General features: G+C 35.2%; 2 protein-coding genes across 6 annotated transcripts in view; one reads left to right on the top strand and one right to left on the bottom strand.

Annotated features, from left to right (window-relative positions):
* METTL9 (methyltransferase 9, His-X-His N1(pi)-histidine) overlaps positions 1-20,221 on the top strand; it is a 66,785-nt gene that overhangs the window by 42,046 nt on the left and 4,518 nt on the right. The gene's annotated exons all lie outside the window — the stretch shown is intronic.
* IGSF6 (immunoglobulin superfamily member 6) lies at positions 208-20,178 on the bottom strand. Its single transcript, XM_074202891.1, has 6 exons — positions 20,084-20,178; positions 18,183-18,545; positions 14,449-14,555; positions 13,157-13,207; positions 12,682-12,759; positions 208-7,857 (listed from the first exon to the last, which is right to left on the bottom strand). The coding sequence occupies exons 1-6, from the start codon at positions 20,145-20,147 to the stop codon at positions 7,798-7,800; spliced, it is 723 nt and encodes a 240-aa protein (XP_074058992.1). The 5' UTR covers positions 20,148-20,178; the 3' UTR covers positions 208-7,797.

Here is a 20,221-nt window from a genome sequence, read left to right on the forward strand (position 1 = left end):
TTTTTTAAATTTTAAAGATTTTATTTATTTTTGAGTTTTACTATTTTCCCCCAATCTTACTTCCCTCCCCCCACCCACCACAGAAGGCAATTTGCTAGTCTTTACATTATTTCCATGGTATACATTGCTCCAAATTGAATGTGATGAGAGAGAAATCATATTATTAAGGAAGAAAAATAAAGAATAAGAGATAGCCAGATTACATAATAAGATACCAGTTTGTTTTTTTTCCTAAATTAAAGGTAATAGTTCTTGGTCTTTGTTCACACTCCACAGTTCTTTCTCTGGATACAGATGGTATTCTTCATCACAGATAGCCCCAAATTGTCCCTGGTTGTTGTACCGAGGGAATGAGCAAGTCCATCAAAGTTGATGATCACCCCCATGTTGCTGTTAGGGTGCACAGTGTTTTTCTGGTTCTGCTCGTCTCACTCCAGTTCATGCAAATCCCTCCAGGCTTCCCTGAATTCCCATCCCTCCTGGTTTCTAATAGAACAATAGTATTCCATGACATATATCTCAGTTTGTTAAGCCATTCCCCAATTGAAGGACATTTACTTGATTTCCAATTCTTTGCCACCACAACCAGGGCTGCCAATTTTTTGTACAAGTGATATGTCCTCCTTTTTCATCATCTCTTCAGGGTATAGACCCAGTAGTGGTATTGCTGGATCAAAGGGTATGCACATTTTTGTTGCCCTTTGGGCATAGTTCCAGACTGTTATCCAGAAAGGTTGGATGAGTTCACAGCTCCACCAACAATGTATTCATGTCCCATATTTCCCACATCCCTTGACTGTGGATCGCTTTGATTTCCTCATCTGTAAATTGCCTTTGCATATCCTTTGACCATTTGTCAATTGAGGAATGGCTTGTTTTTTTAAAAAATTTGACTCAGGTTCTCTGTATATTTTAGAAATGAGTCCTTTGTCAGAAATACTAGTTGCAAAAATTGTTTCCCAATTTACTAAATTTCTTTTGATCTTGGTTATATCTCCTCCTTGGTCACAAACTGTTTCCTTTTGCATAGATCTGACAGGTAAACTACTCCTTGATCTTCTACTTTGCTCATAATATTGTCTAAAAATCCTACATCTATTTATATCTTATCTTGGTATAGGGTAAGAGGTGTTGGTGTAATCTAAGTTTCTTCCCTACTAACTTCCAATTTTCCCAGCATTTTTTATCGAAGAGGGAGTTTTTAATCCCAATAGCTGAACTCTTTGAGTTTATCAAACAGCATATTACTATAATCATTTCCTGCTATTGCATCTAGTCTGTTCTGCTGGTCTGCCACTCTGTTTCTTAGCCAATACCAGACAGTTTTGATGACTCATGCTTTATAATATAATTTTAGATCTAGTAGGGTTAAACTGCCTTCTTTTGTACTTTTTTCTTTGAATCCCTGGAAATTCTTGACTTTTTTATTTCTCCTGGATAATTTCTTAAAAATTTATATCTTGGCTCTTTTTTGGTCATGAGACTTTGAGGTAGTCCAATAATTTTCATATTATCTTTCCTGGATCTGTTAGTTTTTCTATTGAGATAGTTCACATTTTCTTCTATCTTTTTTCACCAAGCTGCTGACTTGGTTTTCATGATTTTCCCTCATCACTCTCATTTATCTTACCAATTTTTTCCTTGATTTTCAAAAAAATTTTTGAGCTCTTTCATAGCCTGAGCCCAATTCATAATTTCTTGGGAGGCTTTGGTTATAGAAGCTTTGACTTTGTTATGTTCTATGTGTGTATTTCGATCCTCCATAGGACCAGATTAATTGTCTATGGTGGGCTTTTTTTCCTTCTGTTGTTTGCTTATTTCCCCAGTCTATGACTTGATTTTGGCTCTGTTAAAGTGGGTCTCTGCTTCCAGAGTGGAGGATACACCGTCCTATACTTTTGAGGGTTTTTGCAGCTGTTTTCAGGGACACCCAACCAAGGATGTGCCAGTTCTTAATTCCTTCAAGGTCTTAGGAGAGGTTCTGATTGCTCTCTGGGCCTGTGCTCCATTCTGTGGATAACCACAAGCATTCCTTTCTTCCTCTGACCGTGAGGAGGTTCTCTGCTTTGCTGCAGACCATGAGTTCTGTTGTACTTCTGTCCCTTTTCCTGAGACTGGGGCCCCAGACTGTGACCAGATCTGAGTATGGGCAAAGCAATAGAGTCATAAAAGTGCTTATGCAATCTGCCTAGACCCCTTTACTGTCCGTGGGCTGATCACTCTGGAAGCAGTTACTAGTTGGCTTCCCAGGCTTGCTCCTGGTCCCTGGGGGTGGGCTGAGGGGAAGCAGATCTGGGCTGAGTCCTGCCCTGCCTGAGTGTCCTTTCTTACTGTGGTGCAGCAGAGTTTTTCCTCTGACCTTCCAAGTTCTCCTTGGCAGTTCCTGGACTGAGAGGTCTGCAAACTGTCCCCACTGCAGTGGACCCAGATGCCCCTTAATCTGTTCCTGGATGACTGGAGCAATTTTGCTTCAGTGCAGCTATGCTACAGGCTCTTTCTTATATATGTAAAACAGACACACTTCCTGCATCTCTTCCAAGTTGTCTTGGGCTAGAAAATTGTTCCCTCAGTCTTTTTGTGGGTTCTGCCACTCCAGAATTTGGTTAGAGTCATTATTTAAAGGTATTTGGTGTGGTTTGAAGAAGAGGTCCTGGGAGTCCCTGCCTCTTCTCTGCCATCTTGACTCTGCCCCCCCCCCCCATGAACTATTTTTAACAGTCACTTCCTTAATATACTGCCTTTTTTAGTCTTGGATGTAAAACCTTTACCAACTTAAAAACATTTTCTCCAGTTCTAATAGTATTTGCCCATGATACTATAATTACGGAAAATGTGCCCAACAACAGTGCCCAGTTGCAGACTTTGAATTGCAATTGACTTTTATTACTTAATTATCTCTTCCCATTGATCTGCTTTGATTTTGATTTTGATTATGATTTTCCAGTCTTGGTCTCTCCAGTTTTCATGGTTGGGAACATTTATGAAATGCTTTAAAATTTTTCTGTATTTGAGAGAACAGGGAAATCTTTGCTAGTAACAAGGAAGAAAACCATACATATAAAGAGTCACCAAATCTCCATCTTATCCTGCCTTTTGTTATAACGTTATTATCTGTTGAAAGACTAGATGTAGTTGATATTTAACATACCACAGGGGAATGCAGTCTAGCATATATTCTTGGTGAGAATGACCTTATTTTAATTCTAATAGTTGATATAATTAGACTACAATTCCTTTTCTCTGTATTTGTGATTATGCTTCTAGGGATCTTGTCTTCCTGTGTCCCATTGAGGGTGATATACTAGAACTTTAATGCTACTTCCTCACATACCAGTAAGTGGAAAAACAGGGAAAAGAGACATGAATCTAAAACAAGGATCTCAATTCATGCTTCCTAAATCTTCTAGAATCTAGAGAAAATAGAATTGAATTAGAGGGCAATGTATCCTATCAATCCTATCAAGCTCTTTTTAATGGATTCATAGGATTTTGCTTGTTGAGTGTAAGGAATCTGGTGTAGATATTGTAAACCTAGAATTCTTGTTGGGGTATCAGACCTGTGTTCCAAAAATCTTGCTACCTGTTCTGCTGCCTTCTTTTTAGTATCACTTCTTTATGCTAAATCACTAATTTAGATCCTGCAGATTTCTTTGTGAAACTTTCAAAGCCAGTTGAGGTAGACTACTTTAATGGATATCTGAGTGAGGAAGAGTAGTTTTGGGGTCTTGTTTCAATTCAATTTTGTCTTCTAATCGACATGATCCTTAGAGCATTCATTTCAAATACCCCTATGAATAAAGATGAAAATTTAACAAATCACTTCCAGAAAGGCATATAATAAAATAAATCAACTTGACTTCTTTTTTACTCAGTGAGCTTGTGCTGTATTATGTCTTACTTAATTTTTGTTTCATTTAAGCCCTTCTTGCAATGTTGTTCCCTAAATAGTTTTATTCTTTTTTTTTGCTTTTTTTGCAAGGCTATGGGGTTACATGACTTGAACTTAAGGTCACACAGCTAGGTGATTATTAAGTGTCTAAGGCTGGATTTGAACTCAGGGCCTGTTGACTCCATGGCCTGTGTTCACCACCTAACTGCCTACCAACACTTACTTTCAAAATTTAAATAAGATTTGAACCCAAGTCTTCCTCCCTCAGAGACTGGTTCTCTCTTTCCTTTCTTTCTGTTTTCTTAGAAGTCCCATGTTCTATATAAAATAAATACAAGTATATCTGGCAGACGGTTGCCCTGAATGTTTCTTTTTGGCAATGATGAACTTTTAAAACTTTTTTGCAAGATGTTTTCCATTAACTCAAATCTTGGTGCCTAAGACCTTGCTTCTTTTTGCCTCAATAGAGACAAAATTTAATACTAGAATATTTGTAGTAAAATCTCTAGTGATCTGCTCATGTATCTATATGGAGATATGGTTCAGTTCTGACTCAGGTGAACCCTCCTTATTAGATATTAGATGAAAGGCTGTAGGAAAGACACTTGACTCTTTATCCCATGCTGGGATATAGCCAGTTTAATCTTATTGGATAGCAGGTTTTTTCCCTTTATCCCCCACTTTTTTTAAACCTTTTCATGTGTCTCTTAAACCTCCTGTTTGATGTCCAAATTTTCTATTTAGCTCTGTTTTTTTCATCAGGAATTGTTGGAAGTCTTCCATTTCGTTAAATGTCTATCTTTTCCCCTGAAAGAGAAGGCTTGGCTTTGCCGGGTAATGGATTCTTGGTTGCATTCTAAGCTCCCTTGCGCTTTGGAAGGAATATCTCCTTCCAGGCCCTTCAATCCCTTATTGTTGATGCAGCCAGGTCCTACCTAATCCTTATTGTGACTCCTTGGTATCTAAATTGTTTCTTTCTCTTTTATCTGGTAGTTCTGGAATTTGGCCACAACTTTCCTTGGTGTTTTCATTTTAGGATCTCTTTAGGAAAGACTTTTGAGCCTGTGCTTTCTTTGGTGTAGGGAATGCAAATTAGTAACTTTCCTGCAATTAACAGTCTTAGCAAGTTGTCTGAGGCATAGAGAAATCTAACTCCTTTCTCAGAGTTGTTAGATAGGTATCTAGGTTGCACAGTAGGTGGAGTACCAGCCCTGAAGTCAGGAGGACCTGAGTTCAAATGCAGCCTCACACTCTTACTAGCTGTCTGCCTTTGACAAGTTACTTAAACCTAATTGGCCTCACATACAAGGCTATTTCCAGTCATCCTAATCCATATCTGGCCACTGGACCCAGATGACTCCGGAGGAGAAAGTGAGGGCAAGTATCTTTATACAACATCCCCCTCTCTCAAATACAATTTGCTTAACTGTCATGGCATCACCTTCCTGATGTCATGGTGTTCTTCAAGAACAAAGTTCAGACATCATTATCAGAGTCAAGCTAGTACTTATCAAAGTAAGATTTCAACCTGAATCTTCCTGCCTAAGAGACTGGTTCTCTCCTTTCTTTCTGTCTTCCTAGAAGTCCCATGTTCTATATAAAATAAATACAAGTATATCTGGCAGAAGGTTGCCCTGAATGTTTCTTTTTGGCAATTATATAGTTAATACTTTGAAGGATTCCCCCTCCCCAATAAAAATATAAAACCCTACTATAATATTTATTGTTCACTCACAACCTTGACACCCTGTGCTATATTGTTTCACCTAGTATTTCATTTTCTTGAAATGTATTTGGGGGGCGTCTAGGTGGCGCGCACAGTGGATAGAGCACCGGCCCTGGAGTCAGGAGTAGCTGAGTTCAAATCCAGCTTCAGATACTTAATAATTACCTAGCTGTGTGGCTTTGGGCAAGCTACTTAACCCCATTGCCTTGCAAAAAGAAAAAAAGAAAAAAGAAATGTATTTGGGTAAAATGCATGAAATGCAAGAAATTTAATTTATAAATGGACTTCTTTTTGAAAAAAAATTTCTTAGAATTTTCTATGAATAAATTCATGGTAGAAAATATTTTTTTCCCAGTTTTTCTAGTTTACTTTTCACTTATTCTTCATATTTTTTTCCATCATCCAAATATTTATTTACATGTCAGATTGGTATTTTATAATTAGGTTTGTTTGGAATATTCATAAAATCCCTGATCATCTGAGGTTGCTTTACTGTAGTCATAGCTTCCGGAGTAAAATTTTCAGTGACTTTGTTCACAAACTAGTGCTTTGAAAGGGGAAAATATATGGGCGGCTAGGTGGCGTAGTAGATAAGGCACCGGCCTTGGAATCAGGAGTATCTGGGTTCAAATCTGGTCTCAGACACTAAATAATTAGCTAGCTGTGTGGCTTGGACAAGCCACTTAACCCCATTTACCTGGCAAAAACCTAAAAAAAAGGGGGGGGGAGAATGTTCTCTTTGGTCTTCGTCTTTTAAATAAAAAGTATTTTATTTTTTTCCATTTACATGAAATATAGTTTTTGATAATTTTTTTAAAAAAAATTTTATTTAAGGCAGTGGGGTGAAGTGATTTGCCCAAGATCACATGGCTAGGCAATTATTAAGTATCTGAGGCCAGATTTGACTCAGGTCCTCATGACTCCACAGCCAAGTGCTCTATCCACTGCACCACCTAACTGCCCCAAGACAATTTTTAACATTCATTTTTTTATGTAGCTGTGCCTGTCTTCTCTCTTCCATCTTGGCCAGAAGTTCTCATTTTTTATATAAAATTTTAAGTTCTAAATTTTCTACCACCCACCCCCCCAAGACAATAAGCAATTTACAGAGGTTATATATGTGCAATCATGAAAAATATATTTCTATATTAGTCATGACGGGAGAAAAAGAAACAAAACAAGGAAAAACCCACAACAAAGTGAAGAAAGTGCAAATAATTTGCTTTAGACTGCCATCAGTTCTTTCTTAGGATGTGACTGTCATTTTCCATCATGAGTCTTTTGGATCTGTCTTAGATTATTAATTGCTGAAAAGAGCTAAGTCAATTATAGCTGATTCTTGCTCAGTGTTGCTATTGCTATACAATCTTCTCCTGGTTCTGCTCATTTCACTTTCTGAAATCTGCCTGCATGTCATTTCTAATAGATTAATATTCTATTATATTCATATACTATTACTTGTGAAGCCATTCCCATTTGGTGAGCATCCTCTCAGTTTTTAATTCTTTGCCACCACAAAATAGGTTCTTTAAATATTTTTGTATTTGGAGGTCTATTTCCCTTTTTTTTATACTCTCTTTGGGATATAAACCTGGTAGTGGGCTTGCTAGATAAAAGACTATACTCCGTTTCATTGCCATTTGGGCATTGTTTCAAATTGCTCTCCAGAAGAATTGTAAACAGTAGACAGTGATAAGTATCAACCTTAGGATCAGTAGACAACTCTGTCCACAGTGCATTAGTGTTCCAATTTTCCCACATCTTTAGCATTCTTCATTTTCCTTTTCTGTCATTAGCTAATTTCATGGATGTGAGGTGGTACCTCAGGTTGTTTTAATCAGTATTACTCTAATCAATAGTGAGTTAGAGCATTTTGTCGTATCACTGTAGATAACTTTGATTTGCTTATCTGAAAAACTGCCTGTTCAAATCCTTTGACCATTTATCAGTTGGGGAATAACTTGCATTCTTCAAAAATTTGACTCAGTTCTCTGTGTATTTGAGAAATGAAACCTTTATCAGAGACACTTGCTATAAAGATCATTTTCTAGCTTTCTACTTTTCTTCTAATATTGCTTGCATTGGTTTTGTTTGTGCAAATCCTTTTTAATCAAAATTATCCAGGTTACATTTTATATCACTCTCTAATTCTTGTTTCATAATAAATTTCTCCCTTCTCTCTCTATGGTCTTTCAAAATTGCAATGTGCTCTTCTGTTTTCATAGATACGGTCGTCTCTGTCCTAAAGAAAAATAAGCCACAGTTAAGTTGATATAATCACTTCTTATAGTTAAGCAGGGTCTAAATATTGCTAATAATGGGAAATGACCATCTTTACAATGGAACTGAGGACATAGTTTTTCCATTTGATAGAATGGGACTTCGAAGCAGAAACATTCTTAACTTGTTCAGGTATACTCATCATACTAGACCATAAGAAATCTTTATTTCTAGTTGTTTCCCACCTTCCCCCTTCCTTTGAAAAAAACAATTTTTGGTAAGAAAAGACTATGAATTACATTTTGTACTTGTTTTATCTTTGAGCATTGAAATGTCTTCATTTCTGTTGCTCTAAATTACTCAGTTATATCATTATATAGAAGGATAAGTTCATGTATTAATTGACATCAGTAGCACAACAATTTTTCCTGATTTAAAACTGCTATTTTCTACTGCATCTTATAGCATTTTGTGGTGAGACAGACAAGCTGTCTTGACTCCAAAAAGAACAAGGTTAAGCATATAAATGTGAGGGGGTTAGTTGTCATTTAAAGTGAAATATTCTTGCCAGAATTATAGTTACAGAGAGTCATTCATAATATTGCATCCTGTTCAAGTGCAAAGATTATCTCTGAATATATCTGCTCTATCAGTTTTAAAGTTGCACCTTGTTTGAAAGACCTTATTTCTTCTATGTATTCTTACTTAGAATTGTTAGAATTTATATGGATCTGATGCTTAAAGAGCGGCAAATCCACATCTGTAAATTATCTGATTTTTTTTTTAAATAGCTTGACTTTCTTCTCCCTTGATTGAAAAACTCCTTAATTTCCCAGTTATATGAATCCATCCAGGTCCTTTCTTATGAGAATCTAAGACTGCCTTTCTTCTAGGAATTTTTTTGTTTCCCATTCTACACATATGCTAATCTTTGAATCCTTTCCTTCTGCCCATAACAGTTCGTTTTTTTTACAGTTAAAGAAATTATTTCATTATACTGGATTTTCCTCTTTGAAAATAAAGCAGGGGGTGGCTAGGTGGTGCAGTGGATAGAGCACCAGCCTTGGAGTCAGGATTACCTGGGTTCAAATGTGACCTCAGACACTTAATAATTACCTAGCTGTGTGGCCTTGGGCAAGCCACCTTAGCCCCATTACCTTGAAAAACCAAAAAGAAAGAAAGAAAGAAAGAAAGAAAGAAAAAGAAAATAAAGCAGAAATCAATATAACTACTAGTGAGCATCTGCTTCTTGCTTTTTCATTCTATGAATTCATTTTATCTCTTGGTCTATTGACAATTTATTATTAAAAGCCCAAAGGGGGGGGACAGCTAGGTGGCTTAGTGGATAGAGCACTGGCCCTGGAGTCAGGAGGACCTGAGTTCAAACCTGACCTCAGACACTTAATAATTACCTAGCTGTATGACCTTGGGCAAATCACTTAACTCCATTGCCTTGAAAAAAACAAAAAATAACAATTAAAAAAATAAAATCATAAAGGGAACATCCTTCAAAAGTTCCATATAATAAACCTCGTTTGGTCATAATCCTTTATTTTATGAAGAGATCTTTCAACTTCTGAATTTTTGTTTTCAAATTTGGATTCTATTAAAACAAAATTCTTTCCCTTATGAGGGCATAAATTTTTATTTTTTTATTTTATTGAATTTCTATTTATCTTGTTAAATATTTATCAATTATATTTTTTTCTAAGGAAATGGGGTTAAGATCACACAGCTGTTCAGTGTCTGAGATTGGATTTGAACTCAGGCCCTCCTGACTTGAGGTGCTCTATCCACAGCACCACCTAAGCTGCCCTCTTTTTTTTTCTTTTTAAAGATTTTACTTATTTTGAGTTTTGCAATTTTCCCCCTCATCTTACTTCCCTCCCCCCACTGCACCCCCCACAGAAGGCAGTTTACCAGTCTTTACATTGTTTCCATGGTATACATTGATCCAAATTGAATGTAATGAGAAAAAAATCATATCCCTTAAGGAAGAAACATAAAGTAAAAGAGATAACAAGATCAGACAATGAGATATTAGGGATTTTTTTTCTAAATTAAAGGGAATAGCTGTTTGATAAACCCAAAGAGTCCAGCCATTGGGATAAAAACTCCCTTTTTGATAAAAACTTCTGGGATAATTGGAAGTTAGTATGGAAGAAGCTTAGATTAGACCAACACCTCACACCCTTTACCAAGATAAGATCCAAATGGTTACAGGACATAGACATAAAAAACAATACTATAAGCAAATTAGAAGATCGAGGACTAGTCTACCTGTCAGATCTATGGAAAGGGGAACAGTTTATGACTAAGGAAGAGTTGGAGAACATCACCAAAAACCAATTAGATGATTATGATTACATTAAATTAAAAAGCTTTTGCACAGATAAAACCAATGTAACCAAGATCAAAAATGTAATAAATTGGGACAATCTTTACAACTAATGATTCTGACAAAGGACTCATTTCTAAAATATACAGAGAATTGAGTCATATTTTTAAAACAAAAAGCCATTCCCCAATTGACAAATGGTCAAAGGATATGCAAAGGCAATTTACAGATGAGGAGATCAAAGTAATCCACAGCCATGTGAAAAAATGCTCTAAATCATTAATTATTAGAGAAATGCAAATTAAAGCTTCTCTGAGGTACCACCTCACACCTCTCAGATTGGCCAGTATGACCAGGAAGGATAATGATCATTGTTGGAAGGGATGTGGGAAATCTGGGACACTATTACACTGTTGGTGGAGCTGTGAACTCATCCAACCCTTCTGGAGAGCTATTTGGAACTATGCCCAAAAGGCAACAAAAATGTGCATACCCTTTGACCCAGCAATACCACTACTGGGTCTATACCCTGAAGAGATGATGAAAAAGGGTAAAATCATCACTTGTACAGAAATATTCATAGCAGCCCTGTTTGTGGTGGCAAAGAATTGGAAATTAAGTAATTCTCCTTCAGCTAAGGAATGGCTTAGCTAAGTGTGGTATATGTATGTCATGGAACACTATTGTTCTATTAGAAACCAGGAGGGACGGGATTTCAGGGAAGCCTGGAGGGATTTGCATGAACTGATGCTGAGCGAGATGAGCAGAACCAGAAAAACACTGTACACCCTAACAGCAACATGGGAGCGATGTTCAACCTTGAAGGACTCGCTCGTTCCATCAGTGCAACAATAGGGAATAATTTTGGGCTGTCTGCAAAGGAGAGTGCCATCTGTATCCAGATAAGGAGTTGTAGAGTTTGAACAAAGTTCAAGGACTATTCCCTTTTATTTAGAAAAAAACATATCTTATTGTCTGATCTTGTTACCTCTTAGACTTCTTGTCTCTTCTTTAAGGATATGATTTCTCTTTCATCACACCCAATTTGGATCAAGGTACAACATGGAAACAAAGTAAAGACTGACAAATTGCTTTTAATGGGGGGGGGGGAGTAAGATTGGGGTGGAAATTTGTAAAACTCAAATAATATCTTTAATAAAAAATAAATTAAAAAAAAATAATTAAAGGGAATAGTCCTTGGTCTTTGTTCAAACTCCACAGTTCTTTCTCTGGATATAGATGGTATTCTCCATTGCAGACAACCCCAAATTGTCCCTGACTGTTGCACTGAGGGAATGAGCGAGTCCGTCAAGGTTGAACATCGCCCCTATGTTGCTGTTGGGTGCACATTGTTTTCTGGTTCTGCTCATCTCGCTCAGCATCAGTTCATGCAAATCCCTCCAGGCTACCCAGAATTCCCATCTCCCTTGGTGTCTAATAGAACAGTAGTGTTCCATGACATACATATACCACAGTTTGCTAAGCCATTCCCCAATTGAAGAGCATTTACTTGATTTCAAACTCTGCCACCACAAACAGGGCTGCTATGAGTATTTTTGTACAAGCAATGTTTTTCCCTTTTTCATAATCTCTTCAGGGTTTAGATCCAGGAGTGGTATTGCTATATCAAATGGTATTCATATTTTTGTTGCCCTTTGGGGAGGGCACAGATTTTTAATGAATACTCTTCACAATTATTAGTTCAGAGGGTTACTTTTTAAAAAAATTTCTTTCTCTTTAGTTCTTCCAGTTGAGGGCAATCTTAGCATGCTATGATGAAAATCAATCTGAGGTTAATTATATTAATATAGGATATATTAATTCAAACCTTTTCTGTATAATACGTTATTTTTTATCGATTCACTGAATATTTATTGAGCATTTATTCTGTGTAATGCATAGTATGTTTTAGGGAATATATATATATATATATATATATATATATATATATTTGCAAGGCAACAGGGTTAAGTGGCTTGCCCAAGGCCACACAGCTAGGTAATTATTAAGTGTCTGAGACCGGATTTGAACCCAGGTACTCCTGACTCCAGGGCCGGTGCTTTATCCACTATGCCACCTAGCCGCCCCTGGAATATATTTTTTTTAAAAGAAGTCGTAATCCCAGATATTTTTGGAGTTTGCAGTCTAATCTATTGAAAAACCCATAATTACCTATATTCCAGTGGTTCTATTAAAGGTTATATTTATAATATTAATTATTCCATATTACTTGCTACCTGAGAAAGTTAATTCACTCCTATTTGTCTTTTTTTGTTTTGTTTTGTTTTTGCAAGGCAATGGGGTTAAGTGGCTTGCCCAAGACCACACAGCTAGGTAATTATTAAGTGTCTGAGGCTGGATTTTTACTCAGGTACTCCCTGACTCCAGGGCCAGTGCTCTATCCACTGTGCCACCTAGCAGCCCTTATTTTTAATCTTTTTTTTAAAGAAAGCATAATTATTTAAGTTTTCATAAAATAAGACATTGTAAGTGATAGCACATACTTACTCCTTGTTTTCTTTCCACATATCTCTTATGATATAATTCTTGTGCAATTTCCTGAAAAATATGTCTAGCACTCCTCTTCTGTAAAGAAGAATGAGAAAGTTTTCTTTTTTTTTTGTAGCTTAATTAGGACAGAGAAAGTTAGTTTTCTCTTTTTTTTAATCAATGCTTTCCCCCTCCCCAAGAAGTTAACTTTATTGTATGTTTTCTGTAAGAACATAAAATGAAAGTTATAACTGCATATTGTAAAATTAAATGACATTTTGTGGATAAAGAGTGACTTCTGAGTTGTCTAATCTTTTGTTTCTAGTGGCAGGAATGCTTTTTTTCCCCATAAGTCTTAAATATTGAGATAATAACACTGATTGCGGAAGGGAGAGATAAATACTGCTTTTGAAATATTTTGTATTTGAACTCATTCTGTATAAATAACCATACTTATAAAAATATTGTATAAGCATTGATATATATTCTGTACCTTCTGTGGTGCTTCATCAGTTCCTGTTTTCTTTGGTATTTTCCATTTTAACTGTTAAGAAAGGAAGATATTTATAAAAGCATTGTTATATATTTCTAAAGAATTATGAGGATTTTCTTTTGCCCTAGCACAGAAATTCTTAACCAGGGGACTATGAACTTTTAAAAACATTGATATATATATTTCAATATAAGTCCTTTGAAATCTTAATATTTTATGCATTAAAAGCATTTTGAGGAGTCTGCAGACTTTACCAGACTACCAGAGATATCTGCTACACAAAAGCATTAAGAATCCTCATATGAGCCACATCTTTTCATAATATTCACATATTTAGTTAATAAAACAAAGGATGCTGTTCACATCATTTTACACATGTATTTTTTAAATCATTAGTAAATTGAACACAGGTCAGGTTGACTTTAATTGTAAGAATAATACCAACAGAAAGTATAATAAATACACTAAGACATATGCTATCACAAGTACTTTGGGCTTAATTGTTTGAAAGTAGTTTCTAATTCTTTTATCAGCACTGTCTTTGTTAGTAGACTTTTTTTTTTGCAAGGTAATGGCATTTAGTGACTTGCCCAAGGTTACATAGCTAATAAGTATCAAGTGTATGAAACCACAGTTGAACTCAGGTCCTCCTGACTCAAAGACAGGTGTTCTATTCACTGTGCCAATTAGCTTCCCCTTGTTAATAGACTTTTTTCTTTTTTAATTTTCTTTTTTTGTTTAAGGATTAAGTGACTAGCTTGAGGTCCCACAGCTAAGTAAGTATTAAGTGTCTGAATTTGAACTCAGGCCCTCCTGACTCCAGTGCTTTATCTACTGCATCACCTAGCTGCCCTTCCCCCCTTTTTCAGTCAATAGACTTTTACTAGGACACTAATATGTCTGTGGACTTTATTTAAGATCATGCGCTTATGAAATTGTAAGAATGGAAGGTAAAAGGTCAGCTACGTGATGCAATGGATAGAGCACTAGCCCTGGAATCAAGGAGGACCTGACGTCAAAACCAACCTCAGACACTAAATGATTGCCTAGCTATGTGACCTTGGGCAAGTCATTTAATCCCATTGCTTTAAATAAATTTTAAAAAACTTTTTAAAAGATTGGAAGGTAAATAAATAAGTGGTGTGTGTGTGTGTGTGTTTGTGTGTGTGTTTAGATTATGTATAGTTGCTGAGATTTATTAAAAAAAACCTTACAAATAAATTCCAGTTAATAATATATATAACATTAAAACTTAAAAGGAAATCCAAAGGAAATAAGTTAGTTTTACTTACTTTGGAGATGATTATGAAGATCACACTTAAAGCAGCAATATAGAAAGATAGCAAAGATAAGAGGACTATCAGGAGATTCTCTGCTTCATGACTGAGAAGTTTAAACCCTTTATTAATAATAAAAACAAAATCAGCTATAATTACAGTTGAAAATTTTTTTTATACAAAACTATAAATTAAGTATAACTTAAGTTCCATGCCTAAAGGACAAAGCTCTGTTTGAACACTTACATAAAAGCTATTCCAGAGGGGCGGTTAGGTGGCACAGTGGATAGAGCACCGGCCCTGGAGTCAGGAGTACCTGGGTTCAAATCCAGTCTCAGACATTTAATAATTACCTAACTGTGTGGCCTTAGGCAAGCCACTTAACCCCGTTTGCCTTGCAAAAAAAAAAAAAAGCTATTGCAGGTCTTTTGCCTCAGTGGACACCCAAACATTGAAAGAGAATTTATTATTTCCTTAACTTGTTTGACCTGAAATTAAATTTGCCTGAAAAATTAGAGTAATCATTTGTTACAAATTTTTTAAAAATCATTGTTATACAAAGAATAACAACACAAAATTAACATTTCAGGACAATTTACTAATGTATATTTAACAGTAGTTTGATTTATTGTTTAGAAGTAATATAAAAGTATCATTTCTAAGGTTTTGTATTTTTTACAAAGTTCATTCTTCACAACAACTCTGAGAGTTAGGTGGTCTAAACAACTATTATTTCCACTTGGTAATCAAGAATACTGAGACTCAAGAGAGCATGTGTGACTTTTCCATAGTCACCATTATTAGTAAGTGGCAGATATAAAACTTGATCAAAGTCCAGGGCTCTTCCCACAATGTCCAGAGACCTTCTACTTTGGTTTTATTCTTGTCATATGTGTGTGTTTTAAATGATATTTCAAGAATCTGGGATTTTGTCCCATTCTTTTTCTACCTATGCTGATCACACCCTTTCTGTGACTTGGTAGAGTTTAAATATTTATGTTACAAAAATTATATTAATGGAATCGAAATTGTTAAATAAGATATTGACATGTTTAATCTGAATATTGACCCACTATTGTTTCTTGTAGAATCAGAGATTTCAAATCCTCATTTCTGTTCTCCAAAAAAGATTTCTTTTTTTAATAAGATAATCTGCTTATTTTTTTCTATTAGTGAATATTTTGCTAAAATGTAGCTTTTATATACACAATGGAATGGTAGGAGTCTGAAGCAGAGGATAAATATAATAAATAGTTTTAAACTCTTGTCATGGCTTAGAAGACTGAGACATCACAAAAATGTACATTATTTGTATTAGTGAAATTCTGAAATCAGTAATATAGCCTGTTTCACCTACTATTTATTTCCCTCTTCCAAGAAAAAGGGTCCTTAACCAGTAAAATAAGCCAAAAAAAATCTGTGATAAGAAGTCTCTAAAATAGGAATCTGAATTTAAGGCTTTTGAGGAATCCACACATGCCTATTCAGGTAAAGAAATAAGTTAGAAAACTTCCATTTCTGTTTTCCAAGAAACCTTTTTGTCTTCCTGTGTTTTAATGTTCATCTCTTTAAAAACTTTTCTTCTTGTAAGCAGGTATTAATAAGTTAGTGCAGAATAGTGAAATGCACAAACTTCCAGTTTGATATTACTTTTGTCATTTCATAAGAGATGTATAGATTTAAATCATCCATTAAAAATCTGGAGTTTAATCCCATACTACTACTGTCATGGAGATTTCAATCTCACCTTGTGACTTGGGGGAATGGGAGGGGAAGGGAACATACATTTAAAATAATTTTTTAATTTATTTTATTTTTAATTTATGGAATAAAACAACCATTTCTGTACCATAGTATAATAAAAAGGTCACTGTATATGAAACTACAAATCTATTATGTATAACTAATAAAGTTAAGAAGTAAATTCCACTTTGTCACCTAGCTGCCTCTTGGTAGAGTTCATAATTGCTGTGCTCAAAAATATTCATCAATATTTGACCATCCTAATGATTCACTTCTTTAAATTTATTTGGACTGATTTTCAGATGACAGACCTATTTTTATGGCTTGTGATTGAGAACTTAGGTTATCTCCTACTACTTTAGTATAAGCAACAATAATATACATCAAATAAAAAGGAACAAGGGATCTTTGTAGAAATTCTTTGGGGAAAAGTAATCAAGGGAATTGGGGGGAGGAGTTTCTTGGTTGTCCAGAGCAGAGGTCAAAGAAAAATCCTTATCTGGACTGAAATAAATTAATTAAAAAATGTTGTCAATATCTCTTTTAAAAAGCCACAAATAATTTAATGTAAAATTTATCATTAAGATATATTTCTGGGGCAACTAGGTGGCACAGTGGATAAAGCACCAGCCCTGGAGTCTGGAGTACCTGAGTTCAAATCCAGTCTCAGACACTTAATAATTACCTAGCTGTGTGGCCTTGGGCAAGCCACTTAACCCTATTTGCCTTACAAAAACCTAAATATATATATATACGTACTTGTGGCTTTTTAAATTGGTGAAAATAATTTTGATTTTATGACTTGATGTTTTCAACACCTATGTCCATTCAGCAAGAAGAATCAAGGAAAATAGAGAAATTTACCCCCAGTCTCTTAACTCAGAACATAGCAATCTTTTCTTTCAGAAAAGGACCCCAACAGACTACTTGAGGTAGTAGGAGTAGACCAGAGAATTTGGGATGTTACTTTCAGAATCCCAGATTGTTAATAATGGAATAGGACAGTAGTCAGCATTTTCTAATTCCAACCTGGATTACTAAAGTTAAGAAGACGTCCTGCCTGTTTCCCTTATACAAGTTCAGAAAGGGCCAGAGATCCTTCACTGCTATTTTCCCCAAATTCAGGCTTGATAATCTATATGTTATTTTTTTTGGCCTGGCAATGTGAAACAACTTCAGGAAAAAGCTAGTCTTTTGTTTACTGAGTATCCCTTTTTATTTGATGTAGTGTATTGGACTGATTCTCACCTTCTCTGCCATTTTATGGTCTGGGGGAGACTTGGATTCTTAGCCTTAATTAGTAGGCCTGAACAAGCTGGAAAGGCTTCTAGTACCAGTCAGGTAATAAATATATCTCTTGTCCAGAGTCCAGTCTTGAGTTGGGGAAGGTTCTTGCAATTTGACCATAGGATGATGAGTTTTTCCTGCCCAGCAGCCCTCAGAAATGATTTACTATGTAACATTAGGGTTACTATCCACATCAGTAGAGTAAGTACCCAGAATTACAGATCCACAAAAGTTTGTTACTTTTATTATTGACAATGTTATAACTACTATTTATACAGTACTTGGAGGTTTGACAAATGTTTTCCATGTAACAACTTCAAAAGATTGGTAGTATAAATAGTAAGAATCACCTTCCTTTTATAGATAAGAAAACTGAATCTCTGAGAGGTTCAATGACTTGGTCTGTGATCACACAGTTGAACCCAGACTACCTGATTTTCAAGTCCTATACCCTTTCCATTGTCATCTCACTACCTTTATTTTTACATATAGAAGTCATGGTTGTAAAAGGGTTTGGTGATTTTTAACTAGTAACATTTATAAATACCTACTAAAAATGTATGTCAGATTAAATTTTCAGAGGGGAATGGTAGGGGGAGGGAGAAAGAAAATGGAGGCCTATATATTATTAGTAACAGCAAGTCTAAAACACTTTATTTTTAAATGTTAAACAAAATGAGATATTCTGGAGTTTTAAAGTAAAATTATAAAGAACCTACCTCTCACCACCAGCATTGTTCCTGGTCCAGTTTGTTTAGACCTTGGTTCAGTTGAATCTGAAAATGCTATTCCACAGAAGTAAATTGCATTGTCATTTGAAGTTACTGTATTTAGGGTGAGAGAAACTTGATTTTGGGTCAGTGATCTAGTCATTGTAAATTTGTCTACCCTATGTAGGCATTGATCTGTACACAACTTTTCAACTTGGTAGTGAGCATTTTGGAGAAACCATATAACTTGAGGCTGGGATTTAGGGCAATTGACAGCAGAGAAATCACATTGTAGAGTAATTGTCTCGTAAGTATAGTCAACTTCTAGAAGGGAAGGCTGTGTTATATTAACAGTACAGGTTTGGATAGCACCTGTTGGAAAGAGAGAGAGATGAGAAAATTTAGATTTGGTATTTTTCCCCTAACTTAATGATATTTCAGATTTTCTTCTGGTATTGAGAACCCTGTGATCCTCTTTATGATGACTCCTTTTTCTTTTTAATTCTTGCAACCATAGTTAAAAATCACTTTTAACTTGTTATTTAACATAGCTCAGATTTACATGGTGCTTTTATAAATCACTTTAATGCACAAGAGCTCAGAAGTAGAGTGGAGCAGAATTCCATTTTATAGTTAAACTGAAACCAGTTTATGCTTTTATCAGTCACGGAGTATTTGGTAACAAGTCTGAGATTAGAGTCCAGTATGCATTCTGTCTCTCAATTTCTCTTTCTCTCTCTATCTTTGTCTCTCTCTCCTTCCCCCTTTTTCTCTCTTGCTTCCTTCCTTTTTTAAATAAGGCAATGGGGTTAAGTGGCTTGCCCAAAGCCACACAACTAGGTAATTATTAAATGTCTGAGGCTGGATTTGAACTCGGGTACTCCTGACTCCAGGACTGGTGCTGTATCTACACTGTGCCACCTAACCGCCCCTGCTTCCATCCTTCTCTCTTTTCTTTCTCTTTTTCTCATCTCTCTTTTCCCTCAACAAAATGACAGATGGTACAAATTAAGTACTTTACATCTCTGGGTTTTAAGAGAACAGTTCCCTTTTACTGAAGGAGAAACTTGGGAGAAAGAAGAAAATGAATTTCAGTGGTTTCCTGTTATCTCACTGTTAAACATGTTAAGCAATACATTAACAAAAAAGGGAAGTTTATTCAAACTCACATAATCTGTTCACATGAAAGGTCTTCATGAAGTCACATGTATTTAAATCAGCATTTTAATTGTTAAATGTTATGTTTTTAAAGGACACTTTATGTAAGTTAAAATTTTAAAAAGATGGAGGAATCTACTTTCAAAGATAAGATTGAGAAAAAACTTAATTTTAAACTGTAGTTTTTCCTCCCTCTCTTTGTGAGTAGATCTGAGATTTTTTTTCAGGTGTTAGAAATGGTTTTTCTGCATTGTTGAAAAGTTGACATATAAAATTTTGAGTGTAAATTTGTAAAAGTGAATTATATTTACATTAGAGAATGGTTTTTAAATCATAACTCTTTTGAATTTAAAATAACCTAATTTCATTTTATATACACAATTCTCAGTAACAGCTATAACATATTTACTGAGTACTTGCTTGCTGTGTATTTAAAAAAACTCAAAAACTTGATTAATGCCTAAATTGCGGTTACCACTACAAGTTAACTTATCAAAATTAGACTTATTAAAATTATGCTTCAGGTTTCTTGATCTGTTAAATATTTCTATTTAAAAATGAAAGAAAGCAATTTTAAATAGAAATAGAAAACTCACTTATACCATTTTTGAACTTTTGAACTTTATCTCTCTAGTGAAAAATGGGCATACTTTAGACAGTTTCCTTTATGCTATGCATTTTAAATTAACACATAGGAGCTTAGAAGCTAAATACATTAAAAGAAAGAGTTAAAGTAGGGAGAAGAAACTTACCAATGTATAGTAGAATCAAGTTGAATTCCAGAGTGGCAATGATAACTCTGTTTGTGGTTGCCATCTTGTTTGAAAAAGGAATCTGAACTTTTTTTTTAAAGGAGGAGTTAGGGAGAGGAACTATTAACTAGGAACTAT

The sequence above is a fragment of the Macrotis lagotis genome, chromosome X (assembly GCF_037893015.1).
Source record: "Macrotis lagotis isolate mMagLag1 chromosome X, bilby.v1.9.chrom.fasta, whole genome shotgun sequence".
NCBI classification, from domain to species: Eukaryota; Metazoa; Chordata; class Mammalia; order Peramelemorphia; family Peramelidae; genus Macrotis; species Macrotis lagotis.

Coding starts and splice junctions, on each gene's coding strand:
- IGSF6 (XM_074202891.1), bottom strand. CDS start 20,147: ATGGCAACCACAAACAGAGTTATCATTGCCACTCTGGAATTCAACTTG. Junction 18,546..20,083: donor CTTGATTCTACTATACATTG/GTAAGTTTCTTC, acceptor TCTTTCCAACAG/GTGCTATCCAAACCTGTACT. Junction 14,556..18,182: donor AACAATGCTGGTGGTGAGAG/GTAGGTTCTTTA, acceptor TTATTAATAAAG/GGTTTAAACTTCTCAGTCAT.